A 22,100-nucleotide genomic window follows, 5' to 3' on the forward strand; every position below is an offset into this window, starting at 1 on the left:
CTAGGATCGAAGAAGCAACAGGAGAGCCGAGGCTGGGCTGCTTTGGCTCACTGGGAGGTCAGAGCAAAGGGGGCCTTGGGGACAGGTTCAGGGGGTTATCCCAGGACGAGCTGCTGCTGTCCATTGCTCCCTGGTTGCAAGTCTTGTGGGCTCCCTCAGAGTTTAGCAGATGTGTGCCTGTGGGGGAAGAAGAGAGGGAAGGGAAAGGTGCAGATGTGCTCCTGGGAGGGAGAGCTCACAATGGGACCTTCCTTTGGAGTGTTTTTAAAGGCTGGGAGTTTAGAGTAGGTCTTAGGGGAGGACCGCAACAGAATATTCCTTAGTTTTATGCAGTGTTACCTAAACTTCATCTGTCCCTCGGTGTGGTTGGCAAATGGCACTAATTGGATTTCTGCTGTCTGTCTCCCTGAGTAGACTGATCTAAGCTATTTCCCCTCTGGTTGGGGAGGAGAGGTGTAAACCATTTACTCTCAGGTGTCCGTGGTTTAGAGATGGCTGTAAACTTCTTGGCCATGAAACTGTCGTGGTTTTCCTGTTCCATGTGTCCTGGCTTACTAGGCTGTCCCACTCACTGAGAGCCACAGACCCCGTGATGTGGCCCCTGCTCACTGCTCTGCCCTCCCATGAGCCACACCAGTAGGACGTTTTTAAAATTTTCAAGAGCTGTTGGGAAAGAACTGAGATGGATTGGATATATAAGTGAGACATCGCACCACGTGGAGACCCAGCATTTTTAGGGCAGACTGCACAGATGAAGGTGTCGTAGTTGTTTGGATAAAAAAGGTTACAGAAAATTACACAGGGTGTTTGGGCGTGATGAAATCGTGAGGACCTGCGCCGCCGCGGTAGGTGTCTTCCTGTTCGCACCGTGTGGTGGTTTAGTTCAGCAAAAGTAACATCCTGCGTATTAACTTCAGGTTGCGAATTTGACTTGTATTGGTTTTGTAATTGTATTTGCATTTAATGTGCAGATTTGTTCTAGCTTTATGATATCATAAAAATGGTAATAGCTTTATATTTGTACATCAAGTGAACACTAGAGGTATTTGAGAATTTTTTTCTTTAAAGACACATGTACATTGTACAAGCTTGTGGAAGAACTAAAATAGCAATTACTCAGTATTGAAGATGTGGCTGAAGACAGGGCACCTAGGACTGGGTCTTAGCTTTTCAAAGGGTTCGTGAAAAGCTACTTTTAGCAAAGTAAAGAGTGTATAGGCTCTGAGTAAGCTATTACATTTTAGCCTGCTCTCAAGAGAGTAAAATTTTAAAATGTCTATATTCATTTGAATATAAAAGAATATACTAGCAAACCCTAAAAGGCTGAAATAAATAATACTTTTGTTTACATAACTGAAACTTTTCTGCTTACTGACTCAACGTCTGATTATTGAAAACATTATGAATTGAGCCGGACTGGTGTGGCTCAGTGGTTGAGCGCTGACCCACGCACCAAGAGGTCGCCGTTCGGTTCCCAGTCAGGGCGCATGCCCCGGTTGTGGGCCCAATCTGTAGTGGGGGGCAAGCAGGGGCAGCCAATCAGTGTTCTCTCTCATTGATGTTTCTATCTCTCTCTCCCTCTCCCTTCCCCTCTCTCTAAACAGTAAAGAAAAATTTTTTAAAAAAATTATGAATTGTGAAACTTTCTTATTGGAAACATCTATGTAATATAAAGATATTGAAATATAAATAAAGATAATGGAGTTGATGGTCTTCACCCGTCAGTGCCAGGGCACGGGTTAGAGGAAGGTCCGCAGGCAGAAGCTTCCAGTCTCACATTTGCCTCAGGCCCTTCTGCTGCCCTCTGGTCTTTGGGGACCAGAGACAAGGGGTTCTGCACTTGGGAAATGGGGCCCCAAAAGGAGACAGGTTCTTACTTTGAAAGGAGGTGTGGATGGTTGTTCTGCACACATTTCATTTGAGTATATGTGCTTGTTTATATCCTGTTCACTCTGTCCTAGTACCTCTAACAAATTACCACAGACTGGGTGGCTTATAAACAACATACATTGATTCCTTACAGTTCCAGAGGCTGAAAGTCCAAGGTCAAGGCACCAGCATGGGGTGTTCTGAGGAGGCCCTCTTCCTGGTTCACAGTGGCGCCTTCTCACTGTGTCCCTGTGTCCCTTTGGGGTCTCTTATAAGAGCACTAATCATCTTCATGAGGGCTCTACCCTCATGACCCACACATGTCCTAAAGGCCCACCTCCTAATAACATCATCTTTGGAGGCTAGGATTTCAACATATGAATATTTGGGGCACTCAGACCGTACCAACTTCCAAATATAATTTCAGGCTCTCGCACTATTGAGCCCAACCCTGTGAAAGTGTGAAACCAGGAGGACTGGACAGAGGACAGGAGCAGCTGTGAAGGTGGGGAGGGGTGGTGATGCTTTAAGAAAGGAGAAAGGGGCCTAAGAGTCAGAAGTACTTGGATTATCTGGCCCTGGCCAGGTAGCTCAGTTGGTTGGAGCATCATCCCGATACACCAAGGTTGTTGTGGGTTTGATCCCTGGTCAGAGTGCATACGAGAATCAACCAGGGAATGCATAGATGGGTGGAGCAAATCGATGTTTCTCTCTTTCTCTCTCAGATCAATAAATGTAAATGAAAAAAAGAGAAATGCTTGGATCATCCAAAAGTATGGTCTTTTCTTCAATTACCTGAGTACCTGGCAAGAATAAGATACAGCATATTTGGTGTGACTTTGGGGTCTGGGATTGTCCCCCCTCCCCTGTTGTCCACCCAGGAGAATTCTGGGGAGGAAGACTGAACTGGGAAACACAGTCCTGGTGTCATTCAAACCTTGGGGGTAGTAACTGTCCTGAACAACCGATGTGAATTTGCACATGTGGGAATCTGCTAGGTTTCTATTTCAGGAGGTTTATTTTGATTTTATTTTCTAATATTTTGGGTGATGCCACAGTGTTATCTTCTGCTTGTTTTTAACAGTCACACTGGATGATTTCAGTAGGTTTCTGTGGACAGTTCCAGGTGCCTGTCATTTATAGCATAGTCTTCTGGATCCCATGCAAAGAGCTGAGACCTTTATGAGAGTTGTTGTGAATTGGTGCCTGCGGGGAGATAGGAAGGGACCAGCCAGGGACCCTGCTCGGTGGCTCTGGATTTGGCTGAGTTTGCTCATGGTGCTCACTCCCTCAGTCTTTTCTCCGATAAGGGCAAAGACAGACAGGTTCAGGTTTCACGGTTTAAAGTTGTTTTCAGTGACTAAGAAGAGATGCTTTGCAGAAGGCATACATCTTCCAGAGGAGGATGTTTGGTTTTGGAGTTCACTTTGCAGAAATGCTCCCTGAGGAGGTGCCGGGAATGTGCAGCTGGCATTGCTGGAATTCCACCGTGTCTCTACTCCCCTTAGGAGTGATAACACAGGGTCTGTTTTCTGCGTTGGGAACACACAGCATGTGAACATGGGGCTGGAGGTGGAAGGAAAAGCTACAATGACACTGATGGTCAGGTTCTAGTGCTTTAAATGGCGATACATGTTCCAGCTGGAGTTGGTGGGCATACTACCGAAGGATGAGCAAAGATTTGTTACGAAAACCCTTGAGTTTTTTTTTTAATATACTCATAATTTTTACTTTTATTTAAGATAATGTAGTTTTCTTAGAATGGATATTTTGGCATTTCACAAACAGAAATAACTTTTTGCAGCTTCATTTGTTTTAATGCGCGATCTCAGACCTGTTTGTGCGTGGAGCAGGGAATCCTTTGTCGAGCGGTAGCTGTTCAAACTGTTGAAGCGTCAAGGGGAGAGACCAAGGGGAATCTCCCACGTTGCCGTTCCTCTGACATCACTCTAATTCTTTAAATTGTTCAAATTTTAAAAGAGGATTCGGAGAGCCATGTGCCTGGTACACTGTTGATTAGTTCAGTCAGTCAGTCATTGAGTGCCTGCTATGTGCAGGACACTTCTGGGTGCCACATGGCAAGGAGGAAGGTGTCCCTGAGGAGTGACACCTCCTCTGAGATCTGACAGAGGCTGCCAGTGCATGCGACACAGTGGCGTTTTGGTCCCAGGTCTCCCAGTTGAAGATGTCAGGTAAACTGTACCAGGTACTGTGGGAAGCAGAAGAATGAAAATGTGGTCCCTGCTGAAGAAGGAACTCAGGCCCTGGCTGGGTTGGCTCAGCAGTTGGAGCGTTGGCCCATGGACCAAAGAGTCTTGGGTTCAATTCAGGTCAAAGGCATGTACCTCGATTGTAGTTTGATCCCTGGCCCTGGTTGGGGTCATGTGGAAGGCAGCCAACTGATGTGTCTCTCTCACATTGATGTTTCTCTCTCTCTCTCCCTCCCACTCTATCTGAAAATCAATGGAAAAATATCCTGGGGTGAGGATTAAAAAAAAAAAAAAAAGAAGGAGCTCAGGTCTTGGGGACAGAAGGTCTGCCTCTGAACCTGGTATGAGACCTTGTGGAAACACACTGCTTGGAGTTCACACGTCTGTCTCTAAGGGGGGCAAACAGAAGCCCACAGGCAGGGGCGCTGCGAGGATCCAGCCCGTCCCGGTGATACAAAGAAAGCACCCACTCGTGCCTGGCACCGTAGAGGGACGATGTCCATGTCTGACTCAGAACCAGTTGAAAAAATCTAAAATGTGGTTGTTGGGAAAAAGTGGAGAGCCTGAGCCACTCCGGGTGGAGCTGGTGGCCCTGGATGCCAGCGTCAGAAACCGCCGCAGTCGGTGAGCCTGGCGGAAAGAACAGGACTTTGCAGCTAAAGGGAGATATATTTTTTTACTGTGGGAAAAAATGGTGAAGGTAGGGGGTCATTAAAAACTGTGAGGACAGAAGCTTCTCTTGCCAGTAACCTGCGGAATGTTCCTGTCCTCTTGGTGGCCTGATAGAAAGAATAGTACTCATGTCAATAATATGAACACGAGCCTAAGATATGCCCTGAGTGTGAAGATTTTTTCCGTGCTCAGAGTTGACTATAACGTTATGAATGACAAGACTGAGAAATCTGAGAAGACCCCACTGGGTTTTAGTAGGTAATTTATTTCTTGGCCATTTTGGCACAGGTAGGTTTAGGTGAGTATCAAGTCGTATGTCAGGGATGGCAAAATGGGTTTATTCTGTGTCTACACTTTGGGAGTGAATGTAAGGGTGCAGTGTTGAGGAGGATTCTGAAGCTCGATTTGAGCTTACAGAGAAAGTGCAGTTTTGGGCTTAGACTCCGTATAGCAAACCACGGCACAGATGTCATAAATCTGTTATCTCTGAGTAAGATCTTTCTCTGTGTACCTGGCAACATAAAGAGATACTCATGCATTCAGTCAACAACTATTAGGTTTCTGCTATAGATACAGCACTGTACTTTATAGACTCTTAGCCTTCTGGTTTCTTAATTAGTTAATAAGCTATTTCAGGATGTTGGTGGTTAATGCTCTTTGGTTAACCAGTGGGGTTTTTAGACACTGTCTCAGACATATTCGAAAACATTCTATGATCAAAGCCAGCTTTCTTGTGGCCATAAATGCCACACTGAATTTTTTTCATCTATTATTTCCTGCTTTTTATGTAACAGACGCTATAGGATTTAATTTACCCAAGCACCTTTGGAGGTCACCATTAGTAATCTGACTTTTGAGATAGGGAAACCCTGGGAAGTTAAAGGACATGCCCGACTTGACCCGAGTCCCGTGACAGACACGTTCCCGTCCCTATACCCGGCTGGGCTCCATCGCTCGCCTTCGGGACCAAGGCTTCCCTGTCTTAGCCCCGTACTGGCGGCAGAACGTTCAGAAAGCACTTCAGGGTCAAGAGGTGAAGAGGGGTGAGTCACATTTCCTAAACATTTTGTGGACCTGAATTCTGTATTTTTTCAGAGACTAGGTGGAATGTAAAGTACCAATCACTGAATTTTAAAATTAAAGTTGGGAACGTACTAACCCCATAAATTCAGTGGTAATACGCATTCTAACCAGGTAGGGAAGAGGGTGGGACAAAACCCCTCTGTTCCAGTGTGGAACAGAGACTGATGTGGTGGGAGACCATCGATAGGGACAGGAGTGGGGGAGCACGTCGAGGTGAGGTGGTGGGTCCCAGGAAAGCCAGCTGGGTGCCTGTGCTCCAGTCTGCGTGTGGTCAGATTAGTCAGTCTGGTGACCCCAGTCTTCACCTTCCTGGTGGGTTCTCAGTGGTGTCCAACCCTAGTATAGAAGGGACCTTCCTGCAGACCCTTCTTTTCCCTTTGCCACCCTCCTTTTTGTACGAGTTGGGATGAAACTGCAGCACTCCATATTAAAATTTAATTTTTTCCCCCAAATAGAATAGTTTTGGTCGTCATGCTCATTTAAAGAGATTCAAACCATACAGACCCGTGTCAAGTAGACAGTAACTTTGCCGTCATTTTCAAACCTCAAAATTTATTTTTATTATTTATTTAGGTTAATCCTCACCTGAGGATTTTTTTTTTTTTTTTTTTAGAGAGAGTGGGAGGGAGGGAGTGGGTGAGAAAGAGAGAGAGACGTCGATGTGAGAGACACAAAGATAGGTTGCCACTTGCAGGTGCCCTCACCAGGCTGGGGATCGAACTTGCAACCCCTGGGTGTGCACGCCGATGCTCTAACCACGGAGCCACATAGGCCAGGGCTCCAAGTTTATTTTTGAAATTGTTTTCCCAGGGAGTTCTGAAGGCTTGGCTGTGTTTAAAGGTATTTCCTTAGAAATACTGGACGTTTGGTCAGTTTCCTATGTTTGTACACTAAAACTGATAGGTAGATAGATAGGTAGATAGGAAGAAAGAGGAAGGAGGGGAGGGAGGGAGGGAGGGAGGGAGGGAGGAAGGGAAAGGAAATAAGGCTCCATTCAGGTAAGGCTGCCTCTTTCTGTCATGTTTAGGAATGCATTAAACAGTAAGCATTTTGCTAACCTTGGGTTTCTGCACTCTGATTTTTCACTTTTATCTAGTTGAGATTCCTTTTTCAAATTAAATTTCTTGGGGTGACATTGGTTAATAAGATTAGATGAGTTTCAAGTGTACATTTCTGTAATCCATCATCTGTATATTGAATTATGTGCTCGCTCACCACCCACTTCAGTTTCCTTCCATCACATATATTTGACTACTTGAGGTTCTACTGTGCATATTCCCACACAAAATTCATGTCTTTCTACCAGTTTTATAAGCAAGCTCTTTAGGAGAACATTTTGTTCTCTCTTTAGAGGTGGTAGCTTGCGCGCATCGTCTGACCCGCAGTGGCTCCTCTCTCCCCGAGATAGTCAGCGAGCCCCACTCTGGGGAAATACTGGGTTGGCAGCTCCCTTCTTATTTCCTGCAATTAAGCTCAAGACTGAGGCTCATTAGCTCCCCGTCTCTGCTTTAGGTGCTCTTTTAGATGACATGTGTGATAAACTGGAACTATTCATTCCAAGCCAACATGCCTGGAGTCCTCCCCTGTGCCAGGTCCACGCTGGTGCTTGGACCAGCCTGGCCTGGCAGGTGGGGGCTGCTGTCCCCGGGAGGGAGGGCACGCCATGGCGGAAAGGTTTCCAGTTGCCCGGGGGCTTCTCCGTGGTCGTCATGAGGGCCTCTGGAATTGCCGGAGAATGTGCTTGCAGGTCTTGGAGGTGCCACTGGGCTCTAGGGTGGGTGTGCAGGCCAACACTGTGACTTCTCCACGCTCAGCTGATAACATGTGATGGCCCAGAGAGAGGAAACGTTTCTACCTGGCATGTGTTCATAGTTCTTCTAAGTGCTAAGCTCTTTGTTCTTACTCACAACACATTGATCTCACTAACTAAAGCAATTATCATCATTTAGTGGTCTTTTCCAAAAGCATTATTTCCACTCCAAAACGCCACTTCTGTTTGCCAAGTGCCACAGTGCTGCGTCCTGGCAGCTGGTCAGCACGCACTGCCGGGTTATGTAAGCCCTGGGCTGGGCTTGGTCCCTGGCGGAGCGAGCGTGTCTGCAGAGCAGTTAGGACGGCGAGGTGACCCTGTGTCTGGAAATGGAGAACAGCTGTCCTGACCCTCATTCATTAGCTCGGTGTTTACACTGGGCTGGGGAGGAAATCCACATTTGCTGAAGACACCTGAGCGCAGCTGAAAACTGTCATACTGTGAAAATGTTGGCTTGAGGTTTGTTGTCAAGGAAATAGAAATTGTGGACATTTCATGAAATTCAAACATGCGGATTAATTTGCTAACAGGGAGCTAAGATTGCAAAAATCCAAATTGGCCTTATTCAAAGATTGAAATGTAATTAGTGTTGACTGTAGTGGCAGCAGCTAATGAACAGGACTATAACATCCTAGAAAATAATGTTATTAATAAAGGTTAGAAGAAATATTTTCAGAGAGAAGTCAGAGCCAGCATAAGAAGAAGAGATTATTGGTGAGTAAATATCATTAAAAAAACCCATCATAGTGAATAAACTTGTTTGTACAGAAGCTCTTCTGTTAAAGAATATGTTTTTGGTAAACTGTAATGAGCACAAACACGTGTGGAGATCCAGAATAGAACATGGCAGCGTGGCTGCGAATCCAGGGCTCAGGACGCACCAGTCCGTTGGTTTCGGCCTTCACGCATTGCTTCATCAGCCAAAGGCACGTCGGCTGTTCTTATTCTAGTATTGAAGCGTGCCACAAATATTATTAGTCTCATCAAGCTAGATGTTAGATCTCTCCTTTTCGAAATCCCACTCAAAAAATGGTAAAGGGCTAAGAATGAAGCCTACAAAGGCAAAGGATGGCCTTGCAGACTTAGCCGAGCAGAGCCCCGAAGCCAACGGAGGGGTGAAATAACTGAATTAGCGGAGTGCTAGATGCGTCGACCTCAAGTGCTGGTGGTACACCCATGAGGTGGTCACCCGCAGACTGCGGAGAGGCTCGGAATGGAGGGCACCCGTTCCTGTAGAAGGCAGGGTGAGGAGCCGACGTCCGGGAATTAGGGACCATGAGAACTGGAGCAGGGCCCCCTCTGCACCCTGGATGGCTGGGTGCCGCCTGGCCCTGCCCCTCCTCACCCCAGAGCAGACTGGAGGTCTATTCTTTGGAGAAACTGAACTGGAATAATGTTGGAAGAGGGTGTGGGGGACTGAAAACGGGGGACAATGAGAGCTGGGACTTGCACGCTTGTCTCCTGCCCTGTTCCATTGTGGCAGCAGCCTGGCCTGTGTAACCCCAACAAGGGATTGGAAGCTGCCTGTCTTGACAAATCGAATAGCTCTGAAAAAAATGCCCCCGGATACTGAAATGTATGGGTAAAGCTCGGCACCGTTTTTCCTACATTACTTGAAGCTCACCAGCGAGTAACTCCACCACCTATATAGAGCGTCCAGTCTGCTTTTAGTACTTTGCTCTTAAGTGGGATCAGTGGCTGAGGATTGGAGTCATAGCAGGGAAGCCTCCACACAGAAGACATGGACAAAAACAGAGAGAAGAGAAACCTTACAGACAATGGAAATGGTGCAGGCAGCAGAGAAAATGTATTTTCTGAATAAAGCAGAAAGAGAGAAGCTATGTTAGTCTAAAATGACAATAGCACTTATGAAAGGGAATTAGAAAACAATAAAAAGATAGTGGAAATAACAAACTAACTACTCGAATTAAAAAAAACACAAAACAGTTGAGGATATATTTCTCCAAAAGTAGAACAATAACAACAACAACAACAAATGGAGTTGAAATGTAGATGGGAAAGAAATGGGGAAAATGGAAATTAAGTCTAAAAGACTCAACATTACTGATATATTAGATGCAAAAGTCAAAAACAAATAAAATGGTTCTCTGAACATTATCATAGAAATAATACAAGAACATTTCATAGAACTAGAGACGAGTAACAGTTGTCATTCATCGGATGAAAGGATTTAAGGATAGGTATATAGTAAGCAAGACAAGTAAAAATAGCTATTGATTATTAAGTCTAGAAAAGTTCAAGTTTTATAAGAAAGAAAAGATGACCAGAGTCTATAACTTGGCTCTTTGGTGAACAATATTTATGTGGCCGTGATAATATAAAGAGTTGGCTCTTGATTTTATTATTGAGAAGCTAGCAGAATGAGAAATTCATATGTATGCTGTGTTATTTACCACATGTAAACCTGGTAAATTAAGAAATAGGCAGATTACTTAGCAACAGGGAGGTAAGTACTAGAAAAACCAGCTATAATTTGCAGTTGGTTTCCTCTGGGGAATATGACTGGGAGGGGGGACGGGAAGCTGTTTTCATATCTTTCATTTTACTTTGATTAAAAAAATTATTTAAAAATGTTAGTGTAATGGATGAAAGTAGACATAATGAAATAGTTGGAATCTGTGAGATAATGATGAATTTTACAGGTGAATATACCTCTCAGAGTTGTTCCTATCTTTAAAATAGGTGATGTCTAACATGTTTTACATTTGAAAGGATAACCACCAAGCCAAACTGATAGCCAGCAGTAGGAGACACATGTATCCAGGAAGACCCAAGATAAATCAGAAAGAAAATAGCTGAACTAAATACTTGGTAAAGTTGTATTAATGGATATATTTTGAATGCCATGCCTTGAAAAGGAGACTACACCCATTAGACATTGACAGAAGTTATCCATAATGTGTGTCCACAAAGGAGACTTGAATACATTTTAAAAGGAAGAAATAATAGACTTTTTTTTCTAACTACAGTGCAAGTAGAAACAAACACCCTCCAAGCCAAAACAACACAACAAACATACTGGATATGAAAAAAAAACTCTCAAAAACGACTCTTGTGTCAAAGAAGAAATCAAAACCACAACTTGAAACCATCTGGAAAATAATAGAAACATTACTATGGCGGAACGCTGCTTTCCAATGCCCGTTCTCTTCTCTTTTTACTAACAGAATATTGATTTTGTCGAGAGTGTCATTGACCAGCTAAAAACCCTATTTCACAACCCTCCTTTCAGTCATTGGGGCTGGGGGGTGGCCATGTGATTAAGTTCTCACCAATAGGATGCAAGGGATTATTGGTGGGCAGGGCTTCCAGGAAAGTTGCTTAAAAAGAAAGGTGACTCAGCTCTCTAATCAGCCTTTGGCATATGTGATCCCTGGGTCAGCCGTCTTCTTATCAGAAGATGTCTGATACATTCTAAAGGTAGATGAGTAGAAAGATAAAAGAGGTGTTCCTTAATAATATCCTGGGATTCATTCATTCCAGCCCTGGACTTCCTACCTCTTGGAGGGGTGGGGGGGATGGTGTGTGTGTGGTGGAAATCTTAACTCTTAAGTTGCTATTTTGGGTTTCTTTGTTAGTAGGCACAAACAAAATTCCTAACTGACATAGTCACATATCACAGTATATGGAATATAATTAAAGAATGAAAATAAACAAATGAAGCATGCAAGTCAAGAAATTAGAAACAAAAACAAAATCAAGGAAAGCAGAAGGAAGTAACGTTCAAACTGGAACTCAAAACATTAGAAAATGAAAAACAAAACAAAAAGAAAAAGATAAATCTAGATCATGAGAAGTAGATATGGAGATGAAATGACTTCTACTTTGCAAAACTCTGTGGAAATAAATTTAAAAATGTGGATTAAATAGATGATTTTCTTGGAAAATTTGCTACCAGATTGACTCCATATAGAAAGAAACTCAAAAAGGCTGGTAACAGTGAAGGAAATGAGATGGCCTTGATCTGAGACCAGTTCTGACTGCTCCCCCTGTATCTCCTTTGCTGTGGAGTTTGCCAGTGTGATTGAAGTGCATTTCTGGTGAGCAAGCCTCTGAGTGTGGCATGGCTGGTGACCTGTGTGCGGTCTCACACCAGGGTGGCCACACCAGGAGGAAGGGATTCTTGGCGTTAGGACTCATCACAAAATAAAGAGCTTTGAGTCTGCAGTGTTTTATACCATTTTTCAGATCCATATGTACTTAACCTTTTCTAGTAAGAAAAATGACTGAAAATTGTTTTTAATCATTTGTTCTTGCTGTCGGTCTCGCAAACAGTAAAAATGTTTACCTTAAAGTAAAAATGTTTCAAACAGTATATCCAAATAAGTAGCGAAGAAGATGTCAGAGCAGGGTTACACATAAAAAAGGTTGAGAGGGCCCTGGCTGGTTAGAGCGTTGGCCTGCGGTCTGGAGAGACCAGGGTTCGGTTCCCGCTAAGGGCATGTACCTCGGTTGCAGTTTGTCCCCGGCCCTGGTTGGGTCGTGCTGGTGGCAACCACTCGATGTGTCCCTTTCACATCGATGTTTCTCTCTCTCTCTCTCTTCCTCTCTCCCCCTCCCACTCTATCTGAACAAAAAATGTCCTCGGGTGAGGATTAAAAAAAAAAAAGGTTAAGAGGGTTGTTTTGACAGAAAAACTAATGACACGGAAAGAGAGAAAAGTGGTAAGCCTCAGAACACCATAGCTCTGAATAAATTTCATGGAAAAGTACCTGCTCTCAAACGCAGGTAACTGGAACATCCCTATTGGTTAAAAATAAATAGCCTAAAGTGTGAGGAAACCGGTTGAGGAAATAAAACGAAGCAACCAGAACAGCCCATCAGCTAGAGACAGAATCATGAAGTTATGCCAAAAGCTTCAGATCATTACACTAGTCCTCTACCCTAAGGCCAGGGTTCAAGCCCGGTGTTGACCAACACCACGGTCACATGCGCCCAGGGGCATCCAGAAAGGCCTCCTTGGACAAGCATTTGGTTCTGAAAGTTTCCTTGCTGATTAAGGTGTTTTGTTTTCATTGAACTTTGAAGTTCCCCCACGTAATCTTCATTTAAACAGATGTAATTCTAACCGAATGTCCTCTTTTACCCCATCTTCCCCTGGTAGCGAACCATGGAGCTGTATTTCGGTGAATATCAACACGTGCAGCAGGAATACGGTGTCCACCTGAGACTCGCAAGTGATGAAACCAAAAAATTAAGGAATTCCCCGCACCCTAAGCCAGGCTCCTATGGTGTCAGTATTCGGGTACAAGGAATCGATGGCCACCCCTACATCGTCCTGAATAACACAGAGCACTGCCTGCCAGGCACATCTTTTTCTGAAAACGGGCCATCCTTTCCACCTCCGGTGGTAAACAGCCTGCCTGTGCATCCCAGCAACGGGGCTGGGCTACAAGAAGACAGTGCAGAAGAATCGCAGCTTCCGGAAAACCCGTATGCCCAGCCCACCTCAGGGAAAACCCTGAAGCAACCTTCTCCCTTCGAGGGCAAGAATGGAGTTCTGGAATGCAAAGAGGGGCCAGTGACGCCATCCCACGTGCTGAACTCCCAGAGGCACCCAGAGCTTTTGCAGCCCTATGATCCTGAGAAGAGCGAGTCGAACGTTCGGCATCACCAGCCTCCTCAGAGCAATTGGCTAAAAACCTTAGCCGGAGAAGGTACTCACAAGAAGGGTTGGACTTGCTTTCCCAAACCTAGTGGTCCCCAGCCTACCAGCCTCTCTTTGGAGGACCTGGCCAAATCCAACGTGACGGCCATTCGTTTATGCAGCTCGGTGGTCATAGACGACCCCAAGAAGCAGACCTCGGTGTGCGTGAACGTGCAGAGCTGCGCCAAGCCGGGGCTGGCAGAGGAGGTCCTTTCCCCTAGCGGGAGAACCCCCCCTGCCCACAGCCCACACACCCACTCCGAAACCAAGAAAACCAGGCCAGACGTGCTTCCCTTCCGGCGACAGGACTCAGCGGGTGCCATCCTGGACGGAGGCCGCTCTCGGAGATCCTCCTCCTCATCCACAACGCCCACTTCGGCCAACTCCTTGTACCGGTTCTTACTTGACGATCAGGAATGTGCCATCCATGCTGACAATGTGAATCGTCACGAAAACAGAAGGTACATCCCCTTCTTGCCAGGAACGGGGCGGGATATTGATACAGGATCCATTCCTGGCGTGGATCAGTTAATTGAAAAATTTGACCAGAAACCTGGGCTGCAGAGAAGGGGAAGATCTGGGAGGAGAAACAGAATCAACCCAGAAGATCGGAAGAGGTCCCGAAGCGTGGACAGTGCCTTTCCTTTCGGTCTCCAGGGGAGCTCGGAGTACCTCAGCGAATTCAGCAGGAACCTGGGCAAGTCCAGCGAGCACCTGCTGCGCCCCTCCCAGGTGTGCCCACCGCGGCCCGCGGCCCAGGAGCACCGGCGGAAACAGAGCGCCGGCCGCGCCTCCGCCAGGCCGCAGGCAGCCCACCCCAGGCCTCCCCAGCAGAGCAAAGACGGGAAAGTTCTAGAAAGCAAAGGTGGTCAGGAAGGGATACCCTCGTGTGCACCCTCTCTCCCAGCACAGAATAAGAAGGAGGAAGAAATCAAAACAGCCACTGCCACGCTGATGTTGCAGAGTTGGGGGCTCGCGACTTCACCTGACTCGGGGGCCAAGAAGATTTCTGTGAAGACATTTACTTCCACCTCAAATACTCAGGTAATACTAGTGGGTCTTCTTCCCCTTCGAGACCCTGCAGCCTTGTGCTGAGGGGGCTGTAGAAATACATACCCTACGTCTGGAATGGGTGGTGGCACGTTGGTTGTTTTTAAAGATTTTGAATTGAATTTTTAAAGAGACAGAGAGGGAAACATTGATTAGCTGCCTCCTGCACGCCCCTCACCCGGGCTTGAGCCCCTCACCCTGCCATGTGCCCTGACTGGGAATTGAACCAGCAACCTTTTGGTGCACGGGACGACGCCCAGCCAACTGAGCCACACTGGGCAGGGCACACATCGATTTGTTTAAAAGAGTTTTTCCTACGGATATGTCCTACTGCCAACTGTATGGTTTTCTAAGTTAATTCAAGTACAATTATATTTCCACTGGGCCTTCTCTGTGAAGTAACTGGTCAAACACTACAGAGAAGTTTGACTTTTCTGTTTGTATAGATGTGAAATCAGGAAGTACTTGGGCTTTGTTTCCACACAGAGGCTCAGTGCGTAAGTTTGTGTTGCTACATTAATTTTCCTCATGAACTTGAGTGAGTGGGTTAATTTCTGGCCTGAGAAAGTAGGTTAATCCTAATTTAAGGTTAACCCTAAAGTGATGGCATGTAAGTGGTACATTTAGTGTTTTGGTAGACAATAAAAAAAATTAATGATAATGATAAAAACGATAATAAGGTTAGTTAGTATCAGGCACTATTTGTTGTAGATTATAGGATGGGCACCAGCCCTGTGAAGGTGAGCCCTGTTAACCTCAATTTACAGGTGAGAACATCGAGGTGAGGGAAAGTTAAATAACTTGCCCAAGGTTACAGGGCTACTTAGTGAGTGGTGGAACCAGTTGTAACGAGGATCCTTACCTGAGGAGTCATTTTTGGAAAGTAGGAATGTGTATGGAAGCTCCGGCGCTCGGGCCTTCCCTCCTTCCTGGGAACACCGTCCCGGGATCTAATGACCACATTCTGTTCCAGGCCACACCGGATCTGTTAAAAGGCCAGCAAGAGCTCACTCAGAAAACCAATGAGGAGACGGCCAAGCAGATACTTTACAATTACCTCAAAGAAGGGTTAGTGTTTTTCCTTAAAGCAGCGAAATATTGTCATTTCTTGTGGGGCTCTTCCCTCGCTTTCCCGGGACCTTGGGTTTTGCCCTCCCCTGCTGCCCGGTGTGATCCATGTGAGGGTTAAGAGTCCGTGGCTGGAGTTTTCACGGCAGCACTTAAATCTCGGGTGGCTGGGAGTGAAGGGCAGGGGAGGGGATGCTAGGGAAGGACATCATACTTTAAAAATTAAAAATGAATATATGTTTCTAAATGATTCTACTGAATTTGTTGCGAAAGACAAAAGATAGGAAGGATGTCTGTTACTCAGCTTTGCACGAAGTCTGCCATCTCCTTGAGTCCTTCCGTGCGCACAGTAGGAGCCTGACGTCCTTTGTAGAAGTTACAAGTAAAAACACCTCCTTCCCTCCCCAGAGCCGACACTGGCCAGAGCCCCTGCTCCCATTATTTTTAAAGCATGTATGAGTCATTTAAAAGCGGTGCTTTCCACAGACTTATCTTGGAGGGTGAGTTGGCATAATCTGGCTTTCAGTCTGTACTTAGATACTAATTGTGCTGGCATTCGAGGTCGGGAATGTGCAGTTTCTGTTTCAGTTCTCTCATCAGATGTGATTAAAAAGAAAAAAAAAAAAGCTTCACAGCCTGACGTGACTGAAAGTCACATGGCAAACACTCATTGATAGCAAAACACTTCACATTTTTTTGTATTGTGCCTTACAATTATTTGTCAGTAACATAGAGCTGACAATATAGCAATATAGTTAGGTTCAACCTAAAAGATAAGGGCTGTTTTTGAAAACACACACACACACACACACACACACACAAAACAACAACAGTAACCAAAGAAATTATTCTTCTACCTAAGAACTAGTTATTAGTGTCTCTCTGTAAAGGGTTTTACCATATTAAGGTTAAGGTTAGAAGAACTTTGGATTTTTTAAAATTCTCTAAACTCTTATTTATTTATTTATTTTGGTTTATGATTTGAGAGGCTGGTGAGCCAGACTTTAGCTGGAAGTGCCTATTTAAGGAAACATTAAAAAAAAAATTTTCCCCCCTAATTGCCAGGTCTGTGTGATAGCAGGTGTGGGTGAGGTTAATAAGACTTTAGCCAGTCATCACCTGCCAAAGTCTAGACAAAGGGCTGCCGTGTTGACAGTCTTGGCTTGGGGGGTTTATTTTTTTTAGACCTAGGCTGAACAAGGTAAGATCACTGCAGATCAGTCTTAAGCATTAAAAGTAAAAATGTGGAGAAATCCCTTGTTGGAATGAATATAATGCATTTGACTCAAAACAACAAATTACTAACTTTTCACTGGATGTACCCTCCAAGCTTATTTAGGGTGCTGTTGTGTCTCTTTCACACGTTTGGAAGCGGGAACCCCTCTCTCAAATTGAGTGGTAACGTAGGACAGTTTATTCGATGAAAAAAATACACCTGTTCATCCTGCCCTTCTCACACTGGTTTTGTAATTTTTTGGTAAAACAGATCATGCCTCTCGCCCTTTGTCTTCTTAGAGGGCTTGTGTGTGTCACAACACTCAGGATGTTCTGAGACCAGGGGTGGCCCCTCACTGTTGTCTTTCTTCCGCCTCGTTTCCAGGAGCACCGAGAATGATGATGCCACGAAAAGGAAAGTCAACCTGGTCTTTGAGAAAATCCAGACTTTAAAGTCTCGAGCAGCAGGGAGCACACAGGGAAGTAACCAAGTAAGCTGCAGTTTTGTGTCTTGCAGAGGCGCTCAGCGCCGCAGTGGCAGCCGCACCGCTGTCCCCTCAGGCTGTGCGAGCGGTTATGGCACCAGCGGGAGGGTTCCTGAGCAGGGAGCTGCCCGAGACGGAAGAGCGTGTTTTACATGATATGAACTTGCACTCTGCCTCTTTTTAATCTCAGAAAGGTTTTGCGATTTTATTTAAACAATATATAAATATAATAGGATGGGCCAGGCTGGTTTGGCTTAGCAGTTAGAGCACCGGCCCAACAGTTAGGTTGGGTTCGATTCCCAGTCAAGGGCGTGTACCTGGGTTGCAGGTTTGGCCCCCAGTCCCAATTGGGGTCCTGCGGGAGGCAACCAATCAATGTTTCTCTCTCACATCGATGTTTCTCTCTCTCTCCCACTCCTTCCCTCCCTTCCTTCCACCGTAACTAAAAATCAGTGGAAAAATATCCTCAGACAGGGATTAACATAAAAAAATATATAATAGGATGAAACGAATTTAGAAAGGGAAAATAAGACCAGAAAGAATAAAGCATACTGATGGATAGAATACCCTAGCATTGTCATAGGCAAATCCGGAAGGGGAGTGTGAACTGGCTCAGCCCAAGCTCTGGACTTCAGAGAATCAGGACAAGAGACCGTGGAATAGAGACAGGCGGAGCCAGCCGGTGTCGGTGGAAGAGAAAGGAAGGATTGGAGTGGTGCCACATTCTTTGGAAAAAATAAACACTGCCTGTTTAATTAATTGTAATGAATTAGACTTGGGACTTGGAGATTTTTTTGTTTAAAAAGGATTCATCTCGTAGTTGATGAACATCTACTATATGTTGGACACACCTTGTACCCTGAAAGGAAGTAGCACTTAAGGGAGATGACTGAACACTTCACTCCATCCTGCACCGCCGTGAATTGGGACCCATTTCATGCTTGTGTGTCTTTACTTTCTCCTCCCAGGGTAATTCTACATGGGCCGGAAGGAGAAGATACCCAGAGGCGGGTAATAGGAAGTTTGTTTATAGCTTCTTTTCAACTTTGGAAAAATGTATAGAGGGTATTTTTAGGCATCAACTACCTTCGTTTCTCTACTGTTCTGTATTCCCTTAGCATTCAGCTAACCTATGACTGCTGCTGTGGCATCAAATACAACTATATACATGTGTATGTGTGTGTGTATATCTACATACATGCACAGGGGGTGGGCAAAAGTATATTTACAGTTGTTTGTATGGAAAATTCAATAATAATAATATAAGAATAAATTGTCACATACAACTGTAAACTCACTTTTGCCCACCCCATATATAACATTTATTGATATATATATATATACACACACACACACACACATATATGTGTGTGTGTGTGTGTGTATTAGATGTTCCCACTGGGGAATCTTTAAAATATGTTTCTTTAAATTGATTTTTAGATAGAGAGGAAGGGAGAGAAAGAGAAACATCGATGTGAGATAGAAACATTGATTGGCTGCCTCCTCCACACCTCCTATGGGAATTGAGCCTGCAACCTGGGCATGTGCCCTGACTGGGAATCGAACTGGCAACCTCTTTTGCACGGGACCACGCTCAATCCACTGAGCTACTCTAGCTGGGCCCACTGGGGAATTTTTAGATTATACATTTTGCTTCAGGAACACGACATTGTTCTTAAAATTAGCTTAGGATTTTTTTGCCAATACTCTTGAATCATCATTCTAACTCTTGCTTTTCATTTACCTGCATATTCTTAGGGAGAACACATCCTTTGGTCTTTTTTTCTTTTTTCTTTTCACATCCTTTGGTCTTGATGTTATGATTGTCATTGTGGGTCACAGAATAGGAGTATCCCGCCCATACTGGGGATCAGGATAGCCCTTCTGGAGTTTCTAGCACTAATGGTGTCTCAAAAGATTATAGAATCCTCTGACAGAAGGAAGGCAGGGCGCTGTATGTAGAGGGAATGGCGCAGGCAGATATAAAATGCACAGACGCATGTGTTTGCCAGGTTGAGGGGGTGGAGGTAATTTTGTGGCTGGAGCAGAGAGCATGTGGGGATGAAGCACCAGGTAGGAAAGACCTCAGAAATCGCATAAGCTTCCATTTCAGACTGAAGGTGATGGGCTACCATTGATGGACTTTAACAGGAATAACTAGCATCACAGAAAACATGTTCATTGCTTTTGTAGAGTTTTGCAAGAGGTAAGATTAGAGGAAGGGAGACCAGTTAAGAAGCGCTGCTGACTCAGGTGGGAGGTGGTGAGGAGACGGGAGAAGGCTCCGGGCGAAGGCTCCGGCCACAGTGCCCTGGCTGCTGGATTGCCCGTGTTTTCCTGCTCACTTTGCCTTCCTCTTATTTTCTGAATCTGATTATTTGCTGGCAAAGGCTTGGAGTTTTATCTTCTTGGTGTCAGTTAAGTGATTTTCTGTGAGAGAATGTAAGAACCCTCTCCAGGCCGACTTTTTGTTTGGGAAAGAGCCGTGTACAAGTTCCCTCAGGGACTGGGTTTAGATTTCTGAAATGGATTGTTCTCATTTTATCTAAGAGAATTGGAAGTCCTGTATTTTTGTTGACTGAGGGGCGGGGGGCAGGGTTCTCGTTAACTTCACCGGAGTAGGTGAGGAAACACTTTATTCCAGGTTCATCATACACAACTCACACCTGGATTCAGGTGCATGAGGGCCAAGTCACTGCCGTTTTGCGCTTTGATTCCTGCTTGTATTCCCCGCTCCCATTTGTAGTTTTCTAACCACTTTGTTATAGGATTTTAGCCAAATCCTTTTGAGAACATCATCCTATTATTATGTCCGTGGAAGAAAAAGAAAGAGATCCATTTATATTTATACTCAGATCAGAGATGTTTTCTGATAGACTCTCTTTAATCAGATCCCTTCTCATTATATCTTTCTCTGTTATGGAAACATGATATCTAAAAGAAGAAAACCAATGTCGCTGGTGTACATTCATTTACTGCTTGCATGTAGGCATATACAGAGTGTGGGATAAACATCTCATTGGTGCTTATGGAGCAATAATTCCCAATTGGATAAACATCTCATTGGTGCTTATGGAGCAATAATTCCCAATCTAATGAAGATTCTCTAATAGATTTTTATGCAAAGGGCCTTGGGAACACAGAGACATGGGCTTTGGGTATTACTTTATGCAATAGATGAATCTTCACAAATATTTATTTTTTTCTTTTTACATTGTTTTATTTGGGTATAACTTATAGTAAATTGCACAGATCTTAGTTTTTTAGTAAATTACATAGTTTTCTTTGTAAATTACATAGTTTATATATAAAAATTTATATATATATTTATGTTTTTATTGACTTTAGAGAGAGAGGGAGAGAGAGAGAATGAGAAACATTGATTGCCTCCTGCATGCACATGTACTGGGGATTGAGCAGGCAATCTGGGTATGTGTCTTGACTGGGAATTGGACCAGGGACCTTTCAGTGTACAAGATGACGCTCAACCAGTTGAGTCACACCAGCCAGGACTCACCGATTTAAAAAAAAAGTTTTTTTTTTTCTTTATTGATTTTTAGAGAGAGAGGAAGGGAAAGGGAGAGAGAAACATTGATGAGAGAGAACATCAATTGGATGCCTCTTGCATGCCCCCCACTGGGGATTTGGCTCACAACCTGGGCCTGTTCCCTGACTGGGAATCGAACTGGCAACCTCTTGGAGCATGGGTTGACACTCAACCACTGAGCCACAACGGCTGGGTGAGGCTCACTGATTTTTAAAAAACATAGGTATGTGTCTATGCAAACACCACTCAGATCAAGATATAGGGCACTGCATCACCCCAGAAGGCTTCCTCATGCCCCTTTTCTGTAGGAGTCTACATGGGAATTGGGTCTTAAGATTTTAGTGTTACCGGTCTGATTGTATTTTGAGGGAAAGAGAATTAAAATAAATCACCTGGAACATTTCAATTAGGATATCATTGCAATTGATTGTAGGCTTCTAATTCTTCATCTGAAGTCAAAGATCTATTGGAACAGAAAAACAAGTTGACCACAGAAGTGGCTGAACTTCAGAGACAGCTTCAACTAGAAGTCAAGGTACCTGATTTTTCCTATGTTATTTTTTCCATTTCTGCCTTGATTGATAAAGAATAATTTAAGTACCTTGGGATGCCCAAGTGAACTGAAAGTCAAATTTCTTTTCCCCCGAAAGAAACACGCCTCTCACTGCAGAAGTAAATTCCTGTATATTTGGCTCCTATAGTCCAAAGAACTTGTGTTTGTTTTTTTAAAGTAACCAGAGCATATAGCGACTGTTTGCTTATGTATCACAACCCATTAAATATTTAATATTGTTTTTAGTTACAATCTCCTATGCCTTAATTATATTGTTTGATTAATAATAATGTAATTAATAATATAAGTGCAAAGACACGGAGTCCATCAGAGTTTAACAGGCTTCTGTGGCATAACAATAATGTATGATAGAGGTACTTTAAAATCACCTGTGTTCATGTTAGAATCAACAGAATATCAAAGAAGAGAGAGAGAGAATGAAAGCAAACTTGGACGAGCTCCAGAGCCAACACGACAGTAAGGTGAACGAGAACTCCCTGCTGCAGCAGCGCCTGGAAGAGAGCGAAGGGGAGCTCCGGAAAAATCTGGAGGAGTAAGTTCTGGCCCAAGAGCCTGTGCCCTTCCTGGGTTCTTCATCCAGTTCCGCCAGAACCTTTTTTGTCCATTTAGTACTTACCCGGTCTCCCAAATATTTTTAGCGGCTGCTGACTCTTCCTTTTCTCCCTGGCAAGCAGAAAGGTTAATAATTTTCAAATTCTTTGTACACCTTAGAGCATGTCTTGTCAAGTTTCAGCCCTTACAGTGCTATCATAGCCAGGGAAGTGAGAAGCAGGGGACACTGAGTGGTGATGTCTAAAGATGAGATTTCACGGAGCCTGGGCCCAGCCTCCAAAAAGCACATGTCATGAG

General features: G+C 44.4%; 1 protein-coding gene across 1 annotated transcript in view; it reads left to right on the forward strand.

Annotated features, from left to right (window-relative positions):
* CGNL1 (cingulin like 1) overlaps positions 1-22,100 on the forward strand; it is a 152,534-nt gene that overhangs the window by 41,946 nt on the left and 88,488 nt on the right. The window contains exons 2-6 of the mRNA XM_036280333.1: positions 12,770-14,356; positions 15,336-15,430; positions 17,031-17,136; positions 21,111-21,212; positions 21,635-21,783. Of these exons, the coding sequence (XP_036136226.1) occupies positions 12,776-14,356; positions 15,336-15,430; positions 17,031-17,136; positions 21,111-21,212; positions 21,635-21,783 (2,033 nt within the window). The 5' untranslated portion in view covers positions 12,770-12,775. The remainder of the gene's footprint in view (positions 1-12,769; positions 14,357-15,335; positions 15,431-17,030; positions 17,137-21,110; positions 21,213-21,634; positions 21,784-22,100) is intronic.

The sequence above is a fragment of the Molossus molossus genome, unplaced genomic scaffold (assembly GCF_014108415.1).
Source record: "Molossus molossus isolate mMolMol1 unplaced genomic scaffold, mMolMol1.p scaffold_m16_p_1, whole genome shotgun sequence".
Taxonomy (NCBI): Eukaryota; Metazoa; Chordata; class Mammalia; order Chiroptera; family Molossidae; genus Molossus; species Molossus molossus.